Consider the following 16448-nt stretch of genomic DNA (forward strand, 5'->3'; position numbering starts at 1 on the left):
CCCCTCCCTTATGTTCTGAGGCCTCATCTTTCAACAAACATCCTGCAGGAACAAAAACGCACATGGGGAGTAATCATGATTGCTTATGCTGTGACCTTGGGCAACCATCATAATAGTTCTCAGGTCTTTTCACTTTGTGACTCAACCTCGGGTGACTGTCCGTCTCAAAAGAGGTTCAGATACAGTAGCTTTCCAGCGGTGACACAGCCAGCAACTGCCAGAGCTTTCCTTGATCTGGATACAGGCTAAATAAAATCTGAAACAATCAGAAACATTTAATGATAGATTTGTGGTGTGAGAGCAATAGGATTTAAGTAACTTTGATAAGAGCTGAAAATAGGGTTATGATAATTGTGCTGCTTGATGTATCCAAAATTTACCTACTTACTCTGAATAGCTTTTCTGAGATATTAAAAGATAAAATTATGAACCATTAAACTATTTTTTTTTTGCTACAATGGTCCTTGATTACTGATATTTGACAGTTTTAAGGATTGACTACCCAGCCCTAAAATTAAATTGTCAAAGGAGGGTAAACGTGGAGAGTGGGGAAAACAACCCATATGGTGGTGAGAGCTCACACGGTGGAATTTTCAGAGCACCTTATACACCCTCAGAAGCTAAACTAAAGTGATGATGAGATAACAGATTAGAGGTTCAAAACAAACTTCTCAAATTCTGTTTTGGTTGTGTCCACAAAACACCAAAATTTCGATTACTAGAAGAGTGAAGACCAGACACAGAGGTCAGGCGAGCTGTCGGGGATCGGGAGAGGCTTGGCCCACCCACACTCCCCCTGGAGAATCCCAGGACACCCACCCACTGGGCCGTGCTAAGCAGCTGGGTCTTCAGAAACACACAGTTGTTTGAACAGGAAGCAGAGAGGCAAACTGGCAACCAAGAAAGTAAACTCATAAAGCTTTCAGTTCACTGCAATTGTTTTTAGCCTAGATTTCCTTTCTCTGGACCCCTCCTCTCCTCCCTTGTGGGTTATTAAAGAGTTGCCTGTATTCAATTCAATTCAGCCAATATTGACTTCATGCACGCTTGCTGTCTGAGATGCAACGTGGCTGTCTGAGAGGCAATGTGGCTCTCTACACGTCACACTGAGAAGAGACGACTCTGGTCATGCACTATCCTGCACACGCATAGAACCCCAGTCCTCGTGCCCACACACACAGATAACGAAGACCATGTGCTTACAGCTACACATGGTCACACACACGCAGCTTCCAGTCACAAAGGGCGCCCAGCACAGCTGCCCCACAGTGCCTGCTGAGAAGGGCCATAACCACACCAGTCCTGGAGCCCAGAGGGCACAGGTATGGAAACACTACTCGTCCACCCCTCCCTTGCTCACAGTCTCACACCCTGTCACGTATTGGGGTCTCTCAAAAATGGCCCACACAAAGTATCTATGCCAATGCTAAAATTAGATAATAATTATTAACTGCAAAAATAACTCCCTAGGTGCACACACAAGCTCGAAATGGTCACAGACCACAAAAGACCTACTTGTCCCACAGAGGATTGCACATGCACAAACACACAGCAGACAGAAATCCTCACATCCACATGCACACACACAGATTGGGCGGGGGGAGGCTCACAGTTGCTCATTCAGCAAATGTGTTTTAACTGCCTGCAATGTGATCTTGGCTAGGGCCACATCAGGGCACATACCACACAAATGCTGGCAACGACACTCATGACACCTCAAGTCAGAGGAGCACTCAGGTTGCCTCCAGGGCTCTAGCTCTGCAACCGTCCCTGGGGATGTAGGGCAAGTAAAATCAGAGCAGTCTCCAGGGAAGAGGCAGACACAGAACTTCACTCTCTCCCAGACAGCATGACTCAGATGGGCACCACCCCAAAAGGGCACTGAGACATTCCTAGGGGCAACCATGATTGCTGGACATTCCCAACACAAATAAAGAGTGCTTATTGTATGTGGTTGAAAAGAGAATTTGGCAAAAGCTACTTAAGGTAGGGATTAAGACCCCGGGGCAAGCTGCCTTCTACAGACCACAGCCAGATCCTCACGGTTTCCACTGTACAAAGCGGGACAAAAGCAGAGGAACACGACTAAGGGCGGGACTCCCTAGCCACCTCCAGATTGCCGTCTCACATTCCCTCAGCATCTCTTCCTGAGAAATGCGTGTGTTCCACACCTCGGGTGCCCTGCTACCCAGCCCGAAGCACCCAGGGGCTCTGCCAGGCAGACAGCAAGGCCCAGCATGCCACGGTACTCACAGAGCACAGCACCACAAAGACAAATAAGCCTGCAACTTTTAGCCACCGCACACAGCACCTGCAAGAGAAAAGACAGGTCCCAGATCACGCTGAGGGCAGTCCTATTTGCATGCACCCACAAAGGTCAAACCTCAGATGGCTGCCGAAGCCTTGACTAATGTCCATCTCAAAGCCGTGTGTGGAATTCTTTCTATAACATTATGAAGGAGGATACTGCTGAGAATACCAATGACCTGTTGTAAACACACAGCTTCTTGAGGAGCAGTTCAGAGGAGGCTACAGGAGGAAACAAAGTTAAACCTGAATGTCTGAACACATCTCCTTGTCAGAGATGCTAAAGTTCAAGATTTGGGCCTCTTTACTAGCTTTTTAAAGGCTCTGGTTTCCTGGAAACAAGCTTTATCTTGGCTCTCAGATTCATATTTATCAATTATTTTCCCTTAAGTTTTCTGGAAGCTAAGAACATGGATTTGATCATTGAATAAACATTGACTGAGACATAACCAAACAATTCAAGAAAGAATTTGCAGTGCTATAACTGGTTGTACCAGCAGAATCCTTTAAGAATTCCTTAGGAGATAATTTAGCAGACAATCCAGCCCTCTGTGGACCCCTGATAGTCATCATTACACACTTCTCCATTGTGACTCTCAGACCTTTGGGCAAATATGGTCCTGGCAGCCACTCCAGGCTTATCTCTGTTCCTTTCACCTCCTCAGGACCCACCAGATCCCATCTCCTGAAGATGCTATCACTGCCCAGTTGCTGGAGGCTGCTCTCCCCTGGCTGCTTCTTCAGGGCAGGCACTGGGATATTTGTGCTCAGCTCCTGCCAAAGATAGGGTGCTGGTATACAGCTTGTGCTTGATACATGTTTGTAGAATGAAGTAAGAAAGTCTATATTGGGACATCTTTTTCAAAATCTTTCTGATCCTTTCAAAATGGCAAAACCTTGTTTTGCATTCTTTTAGATTTAACGAATTTGATGAATAATCATAGCATACTTCCAAATTATGATCAATAGTTCCTATTCAAATGGGAATAAAAAAATATTTCTTTTTAAAGCAAGAAGCATTAATTGAACTACCCTAAACACAGATGTCTTTCTACATAACTGACACATACAGCAGAGCTAACCATCCAAAATAGCTTTTACAAGTTTCAACAATAATGTGTAGTATTTTCTAGACATGTTAAAAAGAATGTCACTAAATCTTTCAGTCAAGCGGAAAGTTTGAGGCAGCTGCTCTATGAATCATAAAAGATAAAACAACTACTGAATGTAAAGGCTTAAATGTACTTGATCCTATTTTCCACGCCACAGGATATTTGAAGAACCTCGCATCCTCTGGAGTTGTGAGCTAGCATGCTACAGAAGGGTGTTCACGGTATCAGGGCTTACCACCATGGTGAGCGACGAGGACCAGGTACCTGTTCACATGCTTTCACATAATTCAAACAATTTTATAGCAGATTAAACTGGCTGAATATTTACCATGCCTGTAGCTAAGACCAGCCATGGCACAGAAACTACACATGGCTAGGAGTGAAGCCATTAGGTGTCTTTTCAGGGGGCTCTGAAGAGCTACTGGTCCTTTCTGTCTGTGCAGAAGAATGCAGCGAGAGACAAAGTAACAGATAGAAGTGATTTATTAGAACAGGACACTTGTGAGGCTTATAAGTGAGTGAGTGAGACAGTGTCACAGCCTGAGAACTCAGTGGGCCACAGTTCTATAATCAAAGGTAAAGTGGGGAAGGGGAGAAGACACCTTTGTCTTTCTTGAGTAAATGCAAGCTTCCACCATCCTCCTCCAGGTTGAGCAGGGGAGTTTTTCTTGTCCCTATATGATCAAGCTAGGTTCACAAATCATTAATTTTTTATGTGTGCAGAGAGCACGTTATTGAGCTCACTAGGCAGGATTGTGTCTCATGCCACCACTGTTTTATTGTTCTGAGACATGTCTTGTGCTTCTGTTGCATGGCCTGTTGCTAAAAATGTCTGCTAGGTTTTGGTTTTGTGGTTAAGCAAACATGCTTTCTTGAGTAATCATTAAAGTACAAGAGTCTCTCACACTTTTTCCACTACATTCCCCAAGTGGGATTTAATTAGCTACATTGTCCCTTCACTCTATCCCTATCAGGAGGCATGGTAGAAAAGACATCTCCATGGTCAAGCATTGGTGGGGGACGTGGGGTCACATTCCTGCCCCTACCCCTTTGCTTCTCTCAAAACCCTGCATGAAAGTGAAAGTGAAAGACACTCTGTCGTGTCCGACTCTTTGTGACCCCATGGACTATACAGTCCATGGAATTCTCCAGGCAAGAATACTGGAGTGGGTAGCCTTTCCCTTCTCCAGGGTATCTTCTCAACCCAGGGATCGAACCCAGGTCTCCCACATTGTGGGTGGATTCTTTACCAGCTGAGCCACATGGGAAGCCCATGCATGACCTCAGGCAAAATCCTTACTCTCTGAGGTACCTTCCTTTATCTACCTCTTAGGATTGCCTGTCACTTCAACAGGACAACTGAGAGTGGGCCTTTCTGGCTAAAGACCGATACACTTTGGGATGCAGGCAGGTACACTTTGAATCAGCCTTCAAACAGCTTCAGAAAAGATGGGCCCCCTTATGTAGAGAAATAATAACACTAATATTTGATAGCTTCATGGTGTCCTCTCACCTATCCATGGGTTTTCGCATAGACCATCCTAGTGGAAGCCACAGAAGGCTGTGAGCAAAGGGAATGCCAGGCAACAAGGAGATAGTTGCATGGACATGTCTGGCCCCTGCTGGTTCCTCAGCTGCCTCTGAGCAGATACAGAATGGGGACCTTGGCAGTCCTGGTCCACAAGCCTTATTCTGTTCCTAAACAAGCCACTTTCAAGTATATGGTTCTCAACAGAACACTTCTTTCAGGTGAATGCTCACGCAGAAGCCCCAGCACACAAAGCAGAGAGAGCACTCCTCCTCTGACCCATGCGGGTGGTCCTGCAAAAAGCCTTCACATCCCCCGGGCATGTGCACGCTTTGCCCTCCTATATACGCATGGAGGGCTTGGCCCCTCTCGGACCCACCCAATCCCGTGCCCCTTGGGAGGAAATTAACAAGATGGCACCAGTCTCTCGTCCCTTGCTCTCACGCCCTCTCACCCCACGTTCTGTAAACAGTGACTTTGCGTGGTTACGTAACAGCTGAGATCACGTAGAGCACTGCACATGTGCCTCACGAGGTACTCGCTTGGCCACGGGCTTCTCTTGTTCTGGAAATATATGTAAGCTTCACCTGGAAAAGCCCTGGAGGGTTGTGTGCAGCTATGTTATGTCTGCTGCTGTGCTTGCTGTGCCAGCCAGGAGATGCCTCTCCTGCAGCTCTTTACATTTTCTTCCAGCCCCTTAGCTCATGCCTTGCCTACCATGGGTTCAGTAAACAGTACGCACAGTGAGATTCAGCAAGATGATTGGCATCACAAACAGGATCAGCGAGACACCCCTAAAACACTCCACTGCACGTGCAGAAACTTTAGTCACTAATTATAAATGGTAATATCAGCTTCTAGAACACCACAGGGACTATTCCCATCCACAAACCCTCATGGGCGTGAAGACCTCAGCCACACAACAGAAAGGAGTATGGGATGTTAGTCACTAAGGTCTGTAATCGGGTTTTCCTGCATCCTTAAAAGTTCCATGCTGGTTCAAATGTGCTCTTATCTGTCTTCCAAGGCCTGAAGGAAAAGCAGACTACTTTCCAGGAAAGTGCCACCCAGCCTTCTTCCTCAGCTCCACCCTGTCCTTGGGGAGGATGTCCTGAGGGCAAGACCCACATCCCTGCCCCAGCCCAGTCCCAGAGCACGTGCTGTGTGACCACCACCCCGTGCCAGCCGGGGCGCTCCAAGTCTTCCTACCTCAGTTCGGCAAGACGGAACCTGAAGCGAGCACTGTCCAGAAGCTCCCCCTTCTCTAAGGAGGCGGATTCAGAGGAACCTGCCAATTCTCTGCTTAGCAGGCATCTTCTCTCCCACTCAGCTGAGCTGTCCTCCCAAGATTCTTCACCAGTAATGAACTCTGGGTGGCAAATGGGCATGCACCATGACCTGGAAATTGAGGCTTTGTGGTTATTTTCACAGCAACAGTAGCATCTCCAAAACAGTTCATCTAAAAGGTGAGCATAAAATGTGAAATCAACCCTGGGTTTTAAAAGGACCATAAACACTGTAATACTGTCAAACTGGTAGGAATAGATCTTTCTTGACATCACAGACCCTTGACTTCAGGGAAATCTTCTGGGGTCACACAGTCTTCAAGATAAACTGTGGCCCTTCAAGAAACATCAGCTTGTTCTGAGTTTGGAATTTTCCAGTAAACCTTTTTCTGGCTCAGACCAACTCCAGTACATTTCAGTTTTTGCTTTCTCTTTGTGCTGCAGTTCTCAATACCTGGTTCTATTATACTCATCCTGAAGCAGGATGAGTGATATAGGCCTTCCCTCCTCTGTACTAGGTATCTTTGTGTAATGGACCTGTAGAGAAGATTGTCTATATTGTTTTCCCGCCCAACATCTACACGAACAGGAATGAGGAACATCAGTACTGGATTAGATGGACCCAAGAACAAGACCTCTATCTAGAAGGATGGATCAAGGGGTCTTATAAATTTTTGTCAAAATTACATCTGGATGCATTTGTTTACTTTTATTGAATTCTTGAGCTTCTGAACAACTCCTTCAGTACAGATTCTGAGCCAGCACTTGTCTCTAGTAAGGCTGCTCCAAAGCCCAGAATTTCCCTGTATTGCATGGAATACTTGTGGGATGACAATATTGACACAATAGCCACAATCTGTTATGTTATGCCTCTCAAACACAGTTAGCTCAATTGGGCATTGTGATTCTCCTGAACCCTTATCACTGCTTTAGGACTTGTTCACGACAAGAAAAAAAGTTTTATTCATAAGGAGAAGCTCAAAGATGCAAACTAGGCTATGTGAAACCAATACGTAATATCCATGTTCTGCTTCTGAACTGTGATGTGAGACAGCCCTCAGCATCCCAAGGCCTTTGTGTTCCAGTCGGTTCAGTTCAGTTCAGTCGCTCAGTCATGTCCGACTCTTTGCAACCCCATGAATCGCAGCACGCCATGCCTCCCTGTCCATCACCAACTCCCAGAGTTTACCCAAACTCATGTCCATCAAGTCGGTGACGCCATCCAGCCATCTCATCCTCTGTCGTCCCCTTCTCCTCCTGCCCCCAATCCCTCCCAGCATCAGGGTCTTTTCCAACGAGTAAACTCTTTGCATGAGGTAGCCAAAGTATTGGAGTTTCAGCTTCAACATCAGTCCTTCCAATGAACATCCAGGACCGACCTCCTTTAGGATGGACTGGTTGGATCTCCTTGCAGTCCAAGGGACTCTCAAGAGTCTTCTCCAACACCACAGTTCTAAAGCATCAATTCTTCGGTGCTCAGCTTTCTTCACAGTCCAACTCTCACATCCATACATGACTACTGGAAAAACCATAGCCTTGACTAGATGGACCTTTGTTGGCAAAGTAATGTCTCTGCTTTTTAATGTGCTGTCTAGGTTGGTCATAACTTTCCTTCCAAGGAGTAAGCGACTTTTAATTTCATGGCTGCAGTCACCATCTGCAGTGATTTTGGAGCTCAAAAAAATAAAGTCTGACACTATTTTCACTGTTTCCCCATCTATTTCCCATGAAGTGATGGGACCAGATGCCATGATCTTAGTTTTCTGAATGTTGAGCTTTAAGCCAACTTTTTCACTCTCCTCTTTCACTTTCATCAAGGGACTTTTTAGTTCTTTTCACTTCTGCCATAAGGGTGGCGTCATCTGCATATCTGAGGTTACTGATATTTCTCCCAGCAATCTCAATTCCAGCTTGGGCTTCTTCCAGCCCAGCTTTTCTCTTGATGTACTCTGCATATAAGTTAAATAAGCAGGGTGACAATATACAGCCTTGACGTACTCCTTTTCCTATTTGAAACCAGTCTGTTGTTCCATGTCCAGTTCTAACTGTTGCTGCCTGACCTGCATACAGGTTTCTCAAGAGGCAGGTCAGGTGGTCTGGTATGCCCATCTCTTTCAGAATTTTCCACAGTTTATTGTGATCCACACAGTCAAAGGCTTTGTCATAGTCAGTAAAGCAGAAATAGATGTTTTTCTGGGAGTCTCTTGCTTTTTCGATGATCCAGCAGATGTTGGCAATTTGATCTCTGGTTCCTCTGCCTTTTCTAAAACCAGCTTGAAGATCTGGAAGGTCACGGTTCATGTATTGCTGAAGCCTGGCTTGGAGAATTTTGAGCATTACTTTACTAGCGTGTGAGATGAGTGCAATCGTGTGGTAGTTTGAAATTCTTTGGGATTGCCTTTCTTTGGGACTGGAATGAAAACTGACCTTTTCCAGTCCTGTGGCCACTGCTGAGTTTTCCAAATTTGCTGGCATATTGAGTGCATCACTTTCACAGCATCATCTTTCAGGATTTGAAATAGCTCAACTGGAATTCCATCACCTCCACTAGCTTTGTTCGTACTGATGCTTTCTAAGGCCCACTTGACTTCACATTCCAGGATGTCTGGCTCTAGGTGAGTGATCATACCATTGTGATTATCTGGGTCGTGAACCAAGCTCAGGATAAAAGGTTTCATGTTCTTGACTTCTTGGTTTTCTAGAGAATCATGAGTTGAAAATGTCTCAGGCCTTAACAGTTTATCAAGTAATTCAAAGGAAAGCATTAAAGGGAATAGATGGGTGAAGTGTTCGTTTTCAAAGTTACTCATTAGGAGAGATGAGAGTTGTTATCTCCCTGGTGGGAGAGGCCTTACTAGGTGCTGGGATGGGATGAAAAGGACTCAGGCTGGCAGGCATAACCACAGATAACACAAGGACAAGTTCCAAAGTCAGGACATGCATTTGGTGTTTGAGAGCAAAGAAGAAGGAGCATTGACTCTTGAATGAGTTGTGGAGGAACCAAGGTTTTGCAAAGGAGGTGACATTTGAGCCCCCTTAAACTTGAGTGGGCCTGACCTGGAGAACCAAGGAGGAGAGGAGTTCCCTCTCGTAAAATGGACTCAGTGGGAACTTTTTCAGGGAAACACAACTTGTCATCAAGAGTTTCCTGGAAGAAGCCAGACTGGCTCTGCTTTGGAAGGTGACAATCAAGATTCCTATACCCTATCAAATTCCTGTGAACTTGAGTCTTTGGACAGTGAGACCAGGAACCCACATGGCATATGAGCACCCTCAAATTCTGATGCAGCCTACATGGTGAAGGCCCCCAAACAGTTACAGACAGAGCTAGGGAGAAGGTGGGAAGTTCCTCAGAGGCTGTGGGAGGGAGGCTGAGTGCAAGGGTCAGTGGGCAGGAAAAGAAGGTCCAGGACAATGTCCCAAGATTGTAATGTGTGAGCAATCGGAGAACACCAATGAGGTGACCCAGGTTTCTGGAAGTTTGCCTGCAGAAGGAAGAGGAGATGAATTGGAGGACTGCATTAGGGTTCACCCTAAGGGAGACAGTCTGTAATTCATCCTACAGAGCAGCTCTGCTTATTGGTTTCAGAACCAGGCAGGTTTATCCTCAAATGGAACTTATAAGAAGTAGAGTTTTCTTTCAAATCATACACTTACAACTTTGTAATTATTGACATTTGAGTTAGATAATTCTTTATTGTGGGGAGGTGTTCTGTGCATTGCAGTATGTTTAGCAGCATTGCTGCCCTCTGCCATAAATGCTAACAGTACTGCTTCCCCATTTGTGACACAAAACTGTCTATAGATAGTGCCAACCTCAACTCCAGTGGAGAAGCCCTGACCTCTCAAGACAGCCTCTCAGAGCTGTGTCCATGCATGAGTGTGTGCATGTGCTGTGCAGTCATAGACAGCCTGTCACAGCTGTGTGCACGCATGCGTGTGTACACGTGCTGTGCAGTCATAGACAGCCTGTCAGAGCTGTGTGCATGCATGCGTGTGTACATGTGCTGTGCAGTCATAGACAGCCTGTCAGAGCTCTGTGCACGCATGCGTGTGTACATGTGCTGTGCAGTCATAGACAGACTGTCAGAGATGTGCACACGCATGAGTGTGTGCATGTGCTGTGCAGTCATAGACAGCCTGTCAGAGTTGTGTCCACGCATGAGTGTGTACATGTGCTGTGCAGTCATAGACAGCTTGTCAGAGCTGTGTGCACGCATGTGTGTGTACATGTGCTGTGCAGTCATAGCCTGTCAGAGCTGTGTGCACGCATGAGTGTGTACATGTGCTGTGCAGTCATAGACAGCCTGTCAGAGCTGTGTGCACGCATGAATGTGTACATGTGCTGTGCAGTCATAGACAGCCTCTCAGAGCTGTGTGCACGCATGCGTGTGTACATGTGCTGTGCAGTCATAGACAGCCTGTCAGAGATGTGCACACGCACGTGTGTGTGCATGTGCTGTGCAGTCATAGACAGCTTGTCAGAGCTTTGTGCACCATGAGTGTGTACATGTGCTGTGCAGTTATGGCAAGGTTATGATCAAGGTTATTTGGAAATTCATAAGGCACAGAATACAACCACTAGAATCATGGACACACATTGAATTGACAAGGATCTAGCAGAGGTCAAACATGTCAGGTAAAATTTCATCTTATTCTCCAGCATAAGTGTAATGCTCAGAGATTTCTTAATTTTATAAGAAAGAAAGCAAGGAAGAAACAAAAAAAACCTCACCCTTTTTCTTGTGAGAAATTCCTCAGCAAAGGAGTGCTTTCTGTAAAGCAGGGGTCTTTAGACCTGGAGCTGAAGACCTGGGAGAAAGGAGGGTGAGACCTGAAAGACACAGTGAAGGAAGGGTCATTAACAAAAACTGAAGGATGTGTTCACTGGTGGTTACAGCTAGATCCAAGAATGTGTCCCAAGAATCAGTGGTAAACTTCACGTGTTATGTTTGAATTGTAAAAAGTTGGAGTTTAAGATAATTAGAGACAATTTTCCACCCTCGGCTAAACCACACTAGAGAAGCAAACAGAAATTCACACAGACTAGATGCTGTGGAGTCAATACTTTTAGGCTCACTTTAGCATGATAATAGAGTCCAGTCATGTTTGCCATTCCACGCAGTTTTTCCTCACAAAAGCCATGTTGCCAAGGGTTCCCAGTGCATTTGCCAAAACTGCTTACCCAAGTTGACCAACTCTGCCAGAGTATATGGTCGATATGTCATGAATCAGTCACACTGGGGGCCCCTTGAGTAGGCCCCTGTGGGTCACAGCAGTGTGCATATACGTGAGCTCCACCTAGAAAGCAGTGACATACTAGTGCGGGGTCATGGCTGTGTCATTAAGTGAGGAGAGAATATAGCGTGTCTCTGGCTACGGCTGCTGCACCCACCAGGAGAGAATACTGCCGTGCTTCACTTTCTGCTGCATAATGGATCTCACTGCCAAGCAGGGACCCAAGGTCTCATATAACGTTCATCACCTCTGTCACTTACTGCCTCTCAGAGATGCTGGGTTCTTCAGACCCACGGGGTTCTGAATGCCAACATACACTGCTCTAGTTCTTCCATGTGTCTTTGCACATTGCACACTGGTGCGGCATTGCATAGGGCACAGTTCATATTCACCTTCAGGGCAGCAGGAAAATCCACCTCATGGTGCCAGTGATGGTCCATGCCGCTTTGTTCAGCAAATGGGAGTTCAACCACACACTCAGGCAGAGTTGGTCGATTTGAGTAAACAGTTTTGGCAAATGCATTGGGAACCCTTGGCAACATGGCTCTGTGACTTTGGGACACAGGGATGGGCCCAACATCTGTGGGCATTTTGTGGGTCCTTATTGAGAGAAGTAGAGGGATGGCATGCGAGATGCCATTTTGAAAGTCTGAAGACCCCGAAAGGAGGCCCGAGCTGGCAGGGGTCCCATCCAGTTTATGGGGATGCAAAAGTGGACTGGTTTGTGCAGAGGTATACTGTAAAGACTGTGTCTTATGTAGAACAGTGTACTGTAAAGGCTGTGTCCTGTGACGTAGGTTTAGTAGGACACTGTGCTGTAAAGGCTGTGTCCTGTGATGTGCTACTATCCTTGGACTCTTGCAGATTTAGAACAGTGTGAAAGTATTTGGAACCTTTGGGTGGGCTGTGAATGCCACAAAAATCCCCTCCTTGAAGGAGTTGGCGCAGCACCTGTGGGGGGTTTTATGTGTCCTTAATAAAATGCCACAGGAGTGGAGTTGCCCCTGTAGAGGCTTTCCCGCAATTTCAAAGGACAGATGGTGGACTGGACTTGGCCATGTAAAATAAAGGCGCTCCACATGTGGTGATTGGCTTTTCTAACCCCATGAGGGCAAGGACTACAACATGAGTTCCAGGTGATACCTGGAGTTGGGTTTTGTTTTGTATTGGGGGTGTAACTGATTGTCGTTGTAGTTACTACTATAGCAAGATGTAAATCTAAGGGTCAGTGTTATTCGCCAAGGGAACATCGCAGAAGATGGACTGCACATAGAGTGTGAGGCAAGATCAAATTGGCCAAGGTGGCATGTTTAGGCTTTTGTCCCATATTTTGTAAATAATGACTATGCTGACTCATTGGAAAAGACCCTGCTGCTGGGAAAGATTGAGGGCAGGAGAAGGGGACGACAGAGGATGAGATGGTTGGATGGCATCACAGACTCGATGGACATGGGTTTGGGTGGATTCCGGGAGTTGGTGATGGACAGGGAGGCCTGGCGTGCTGCAGTTCATGGGGTCGCAAAGAGTCAGACACGACTGAGCGGCTGAACTGAACTGAACTGAACTGACTATGTAACAGTTGAGATTGTTTATGTACCTCACATCATGAGGTACTCACTTGGTCACAGGTTGCATGCGGTACACATATACATGAGCTCCACCTAGAAAATAGTGGATATTACTGCTGCGACAAGGCTATGTCCATAGAGTCAGCGATAAGAGGAGAAAATACAGAGTGTCTGCTGCTATGGCTGCTACACCAGCCACGAGAGAATGCTACTATGGCTGCTATGTCAGCCAGGAGAAAATAAATGGGTCTGCAGTTCCTACCACTCCTCGAGTCTTTTTCCAGCCTCTTAGCTTATGCCTTGCCCACCCTGGGTTCAGCAAACAGTGCAAACAGTGTGAACAGCAAAGGCAACTGGCATCATGAGCAGGATCAGCAATACAGCTATTTTATACTCTGAAAATTCTATCTCCTAAGATCACAATATTTAATTAAAATATCCTAATATTTTCCCCTGAAAGATCAAGCAGCAAAAGTCAAGCTGATAGAGTCATAATGAAATGATAACCAGGACAGCAGCAAGGGGCCTCCCAAGGGAGAAGCCACAGCTGGGGCAAAGCAAATGTGCACACTGCATGGGACCTCCTTCTTCTGTGCTTCCACCTGTCCATGAGCTTGCCATCCAAATTAGAAGCTTCTAGGAGGGAAATAAAGTCACAGGAGCAATAGAGGCCCCTACCTGGCATATATGGTCACCTTCATTAAAGGACATGCGATGTTTAAAAGCAGCCAACTTTTTTTGAAAAGTTGTGAAAATCATTTTCAATCCCAATTTTTGGGAATATGTCATTTTATACACTAGAACATTGCCTTTCCCGAAAGGGCTCAGGCCATATGGAGCCACTGTGGATGCTATTAGAGAGAACAGCATTGAAACATGTATATTATCAAGGGTGAAACAGATCACCAGCCCAGGTTGGATGCATGAGACAAATGCTCGGGGCTGGTGCACTCGGAAGACCCAGAGGGATCGGGTTGGAGAGGGAAGTGGGAGGGGGGATCGGGTTGGGGAATACATGTAAATCCATGGCTGGTTCATGTCAATGTATGGCAGAAACCACTACAATATTGTAAAGTAATTAGCCTCCAACTAATAAAAATAAATGGGAAAAAAAAATCACAAATGCAGAGCAAACCAAAGAAAAATATTTCCATCCATTTTCTGTTTCTCATTTAAGCATGTACCAGTGACACAGACAAAAGACTGGTCTCACAGATGAGTGAAATCCTGACCTGTATCTAATAACACCCATCATATCACACTGAAGTCAGGAAACAAGTTTGTCTAGAGCCAGTGAGTATCCTTCGAGCGCCACCTCCAGGCAGGCCTGAGCACTTCCAGTGGGGAACATAAATGACTATGGACTTCAGGGGTTTTGACAGCCAGTGGAGGAGAGTGTGGCAGGGAATGAGGTATAAATGCCTTGACTAGCCCAGGTTAGCGTGGAGAAACAGAAGATGAATTCTATCTGAGAGATTTAATAGCTAGATGCAGTTCAGACTGACTTCAACAATTATTTGGGCTTTTTAAATTTTCATCTCTCATAACAGTAAATCTAGAAGGGCCTCAGGTGCATCTAGCTAAATGTCTCCATGAATCAACTAATATTTAAGTGTTTTCCTGTCACTGTCTGGGTTGGTATTTTACACACCATTTTCAGAAGAACTAACTGCTACAATGACCTCACTCATTATTTTTTAACCAACATGAGCCTAAATTTTCTCAGCTGTGTAATGTAGATTAAAAAGAAAAAACTCAGTTTTGTTGCATTCAATAAGGAGATGTAAATACAAAGCATAAAGACAGAGTTTGGCTATTGATTCAATGATTTCAACTATACTGTGATCTCCTTATGAATAGCTGCCACGTTCAATCTTGTTTTATCTCATACCTTAAAATGGTACCCAGGTCAATGCAGATTCTTAACAAATACTTAATAATGAATGAGTTAAACCTCAGCAATCATAGCTTATTTGCATAAAATTGACTTTTGACTCAAAACAGTTTTCTAAACCATTAAACCAGTGATGTGCTTAGAATCAACACTGGCCCTCTGAAGAGGGGAGAGAGCTCAGGACAGCAGAGGTGCTATTGCTCTTAAAAAATCACAGCCTACATTATTGCCCTGAAGGAGGAAAATGAGAAATGGGGAAAGGCAAAAGTACATTTTATCTTCTCTGAAGTGGCCATGTTCAGTTGATTTCATTATTTAACATTTCTGCTACATTTTGTGTACACAAAGTATTTGATAATCATATTATAGTGGTTTCTAGGCTTTTTTATATTTAGTTATGTCTATAAACAGCCAAAAATAAAGAGTTTCACTAAGAAATTGCCCAAAGAGACCTAAAGCCACTCCAAATTTCAACTTAATTTGACACTGTCCAGATATTATTTTCCATTGTTGTCTGCAAAGAGGGGAAACAGAGAGGTCTTCACAGGATCCCTGACCTGATGACCTGGAAGACAGACATCTCACAAGCTACATGTAGAGAACATTCAAGATTGCCCAAGAAACATGTTCCAGAGCCTGGAAATAAAAATGGCAGTCCACAGAACTGAAAGGCAGACATTTTCTTTGGGACTTAATTAATATAGAAAATAATAGTAAGATCTATATCATTCCTGATCTTTTAATCCTTCTGAAGAAAAGAAATCACAACAGTAATTCTCTAACTTCACATCTAAGCCAGGGTAAAATTCACAAATTCCAACAGTATGTATTTTCCCCCATGTCTCAACAACTCTATAAATACATTTGAAAAATTCATATGTGCCTCTAACTTTCTAAGGGGGCAATACTTATTTCTAATAATGTGAAAATTACAGAAGAGGCTAGCAAATAAAACTATATGCAATTCTATAATTCATAGACACCAGCTGTTAACATTTAAAGAACTTTCCCTCAGTCCTTTTTTCTATATACAAGTGAATATTTTTAAGTCAGGCTCAATTATATATGTGTATGGACATACATTTACATATATAAATTGTTTTGTCCTCCTATTGTTCAACTTAGCCATGTCATTAGCATTTACTGTTATATAAACCTTTACATTATATAAACCTTTACAATGTAATTTTAATGTTGGCATCACATTCCATCACATGGATCACCACATTAAACTTGACCATCCATCTGTTGTTGGAAATTTAGAGAATTTCTAGGTTTTTACTAAGGTAAGTAACAAAAGTTGTAAGATTCCTGATAGAAAAGTCTATTTATGCATCTAGTAGTTCCTTAGGACAGATGCCTCAAAGTGGAACCACTGGGCTAAGAGTCGTCTTGTGCCTATGGCCTACAGAGAGCCTACCCCCATTACTGTGCTTTTTGAAGGAAGGCTGTCCCTGTAGCCCTGGGTATTAGCCACATATTAGCTCCTCAAGCAGCAAATTGTAAACAGCCAGA

General features: G+C 44.6%; 1 protein-coding gene across 1 annotated transcript in view; it reads right to left on the minus strand.

Annotated features, from left to right (window-relative positions):
* The window catches only part of OCA2 (OCA2 melanosomal transmembrane protein), a 245469-nt gene that overhangs the window by 156837 nt on the left and 72184 nt on the right, over window positions 1-16448 (minus strand). Inside the window, exons 3-6 of the mRNA XM_061135017.1 lie at window positions 10969-11067; window positions 6157-6345; window positions 2254-2311; window positions 184-256 (exon numbers count right to left, since the gene is read on the minus strand). Coding sequence (XP_060991000.1) covers window positions 184-256; window positions 2254-2311; window positions 6157-6345; window positions 10969-11067 — 419 coding nt within the window. The remainder of the gene's footprint in view (window positions 1-183; window positions 257-2253; window positions 2312-6156; window positions 6346-10968; window positions 11068-16448) is intronic.

The sequence above is a fragment of the Dama dama genome, chromosome 33 (assembly GCF_033118175.1).
Source record: "Dama dama isolate Ldn47 chromosome 33, ASM3311817v1, whole genome shotgun sequence".
In the NCBI taxonomy this organism is placed as follows: domain Eukaryota; kingdom Metazoa; phylum Chordata; class Mammalia; order Artiodactyla; family Cervidae; genus Dama; species Dama dama.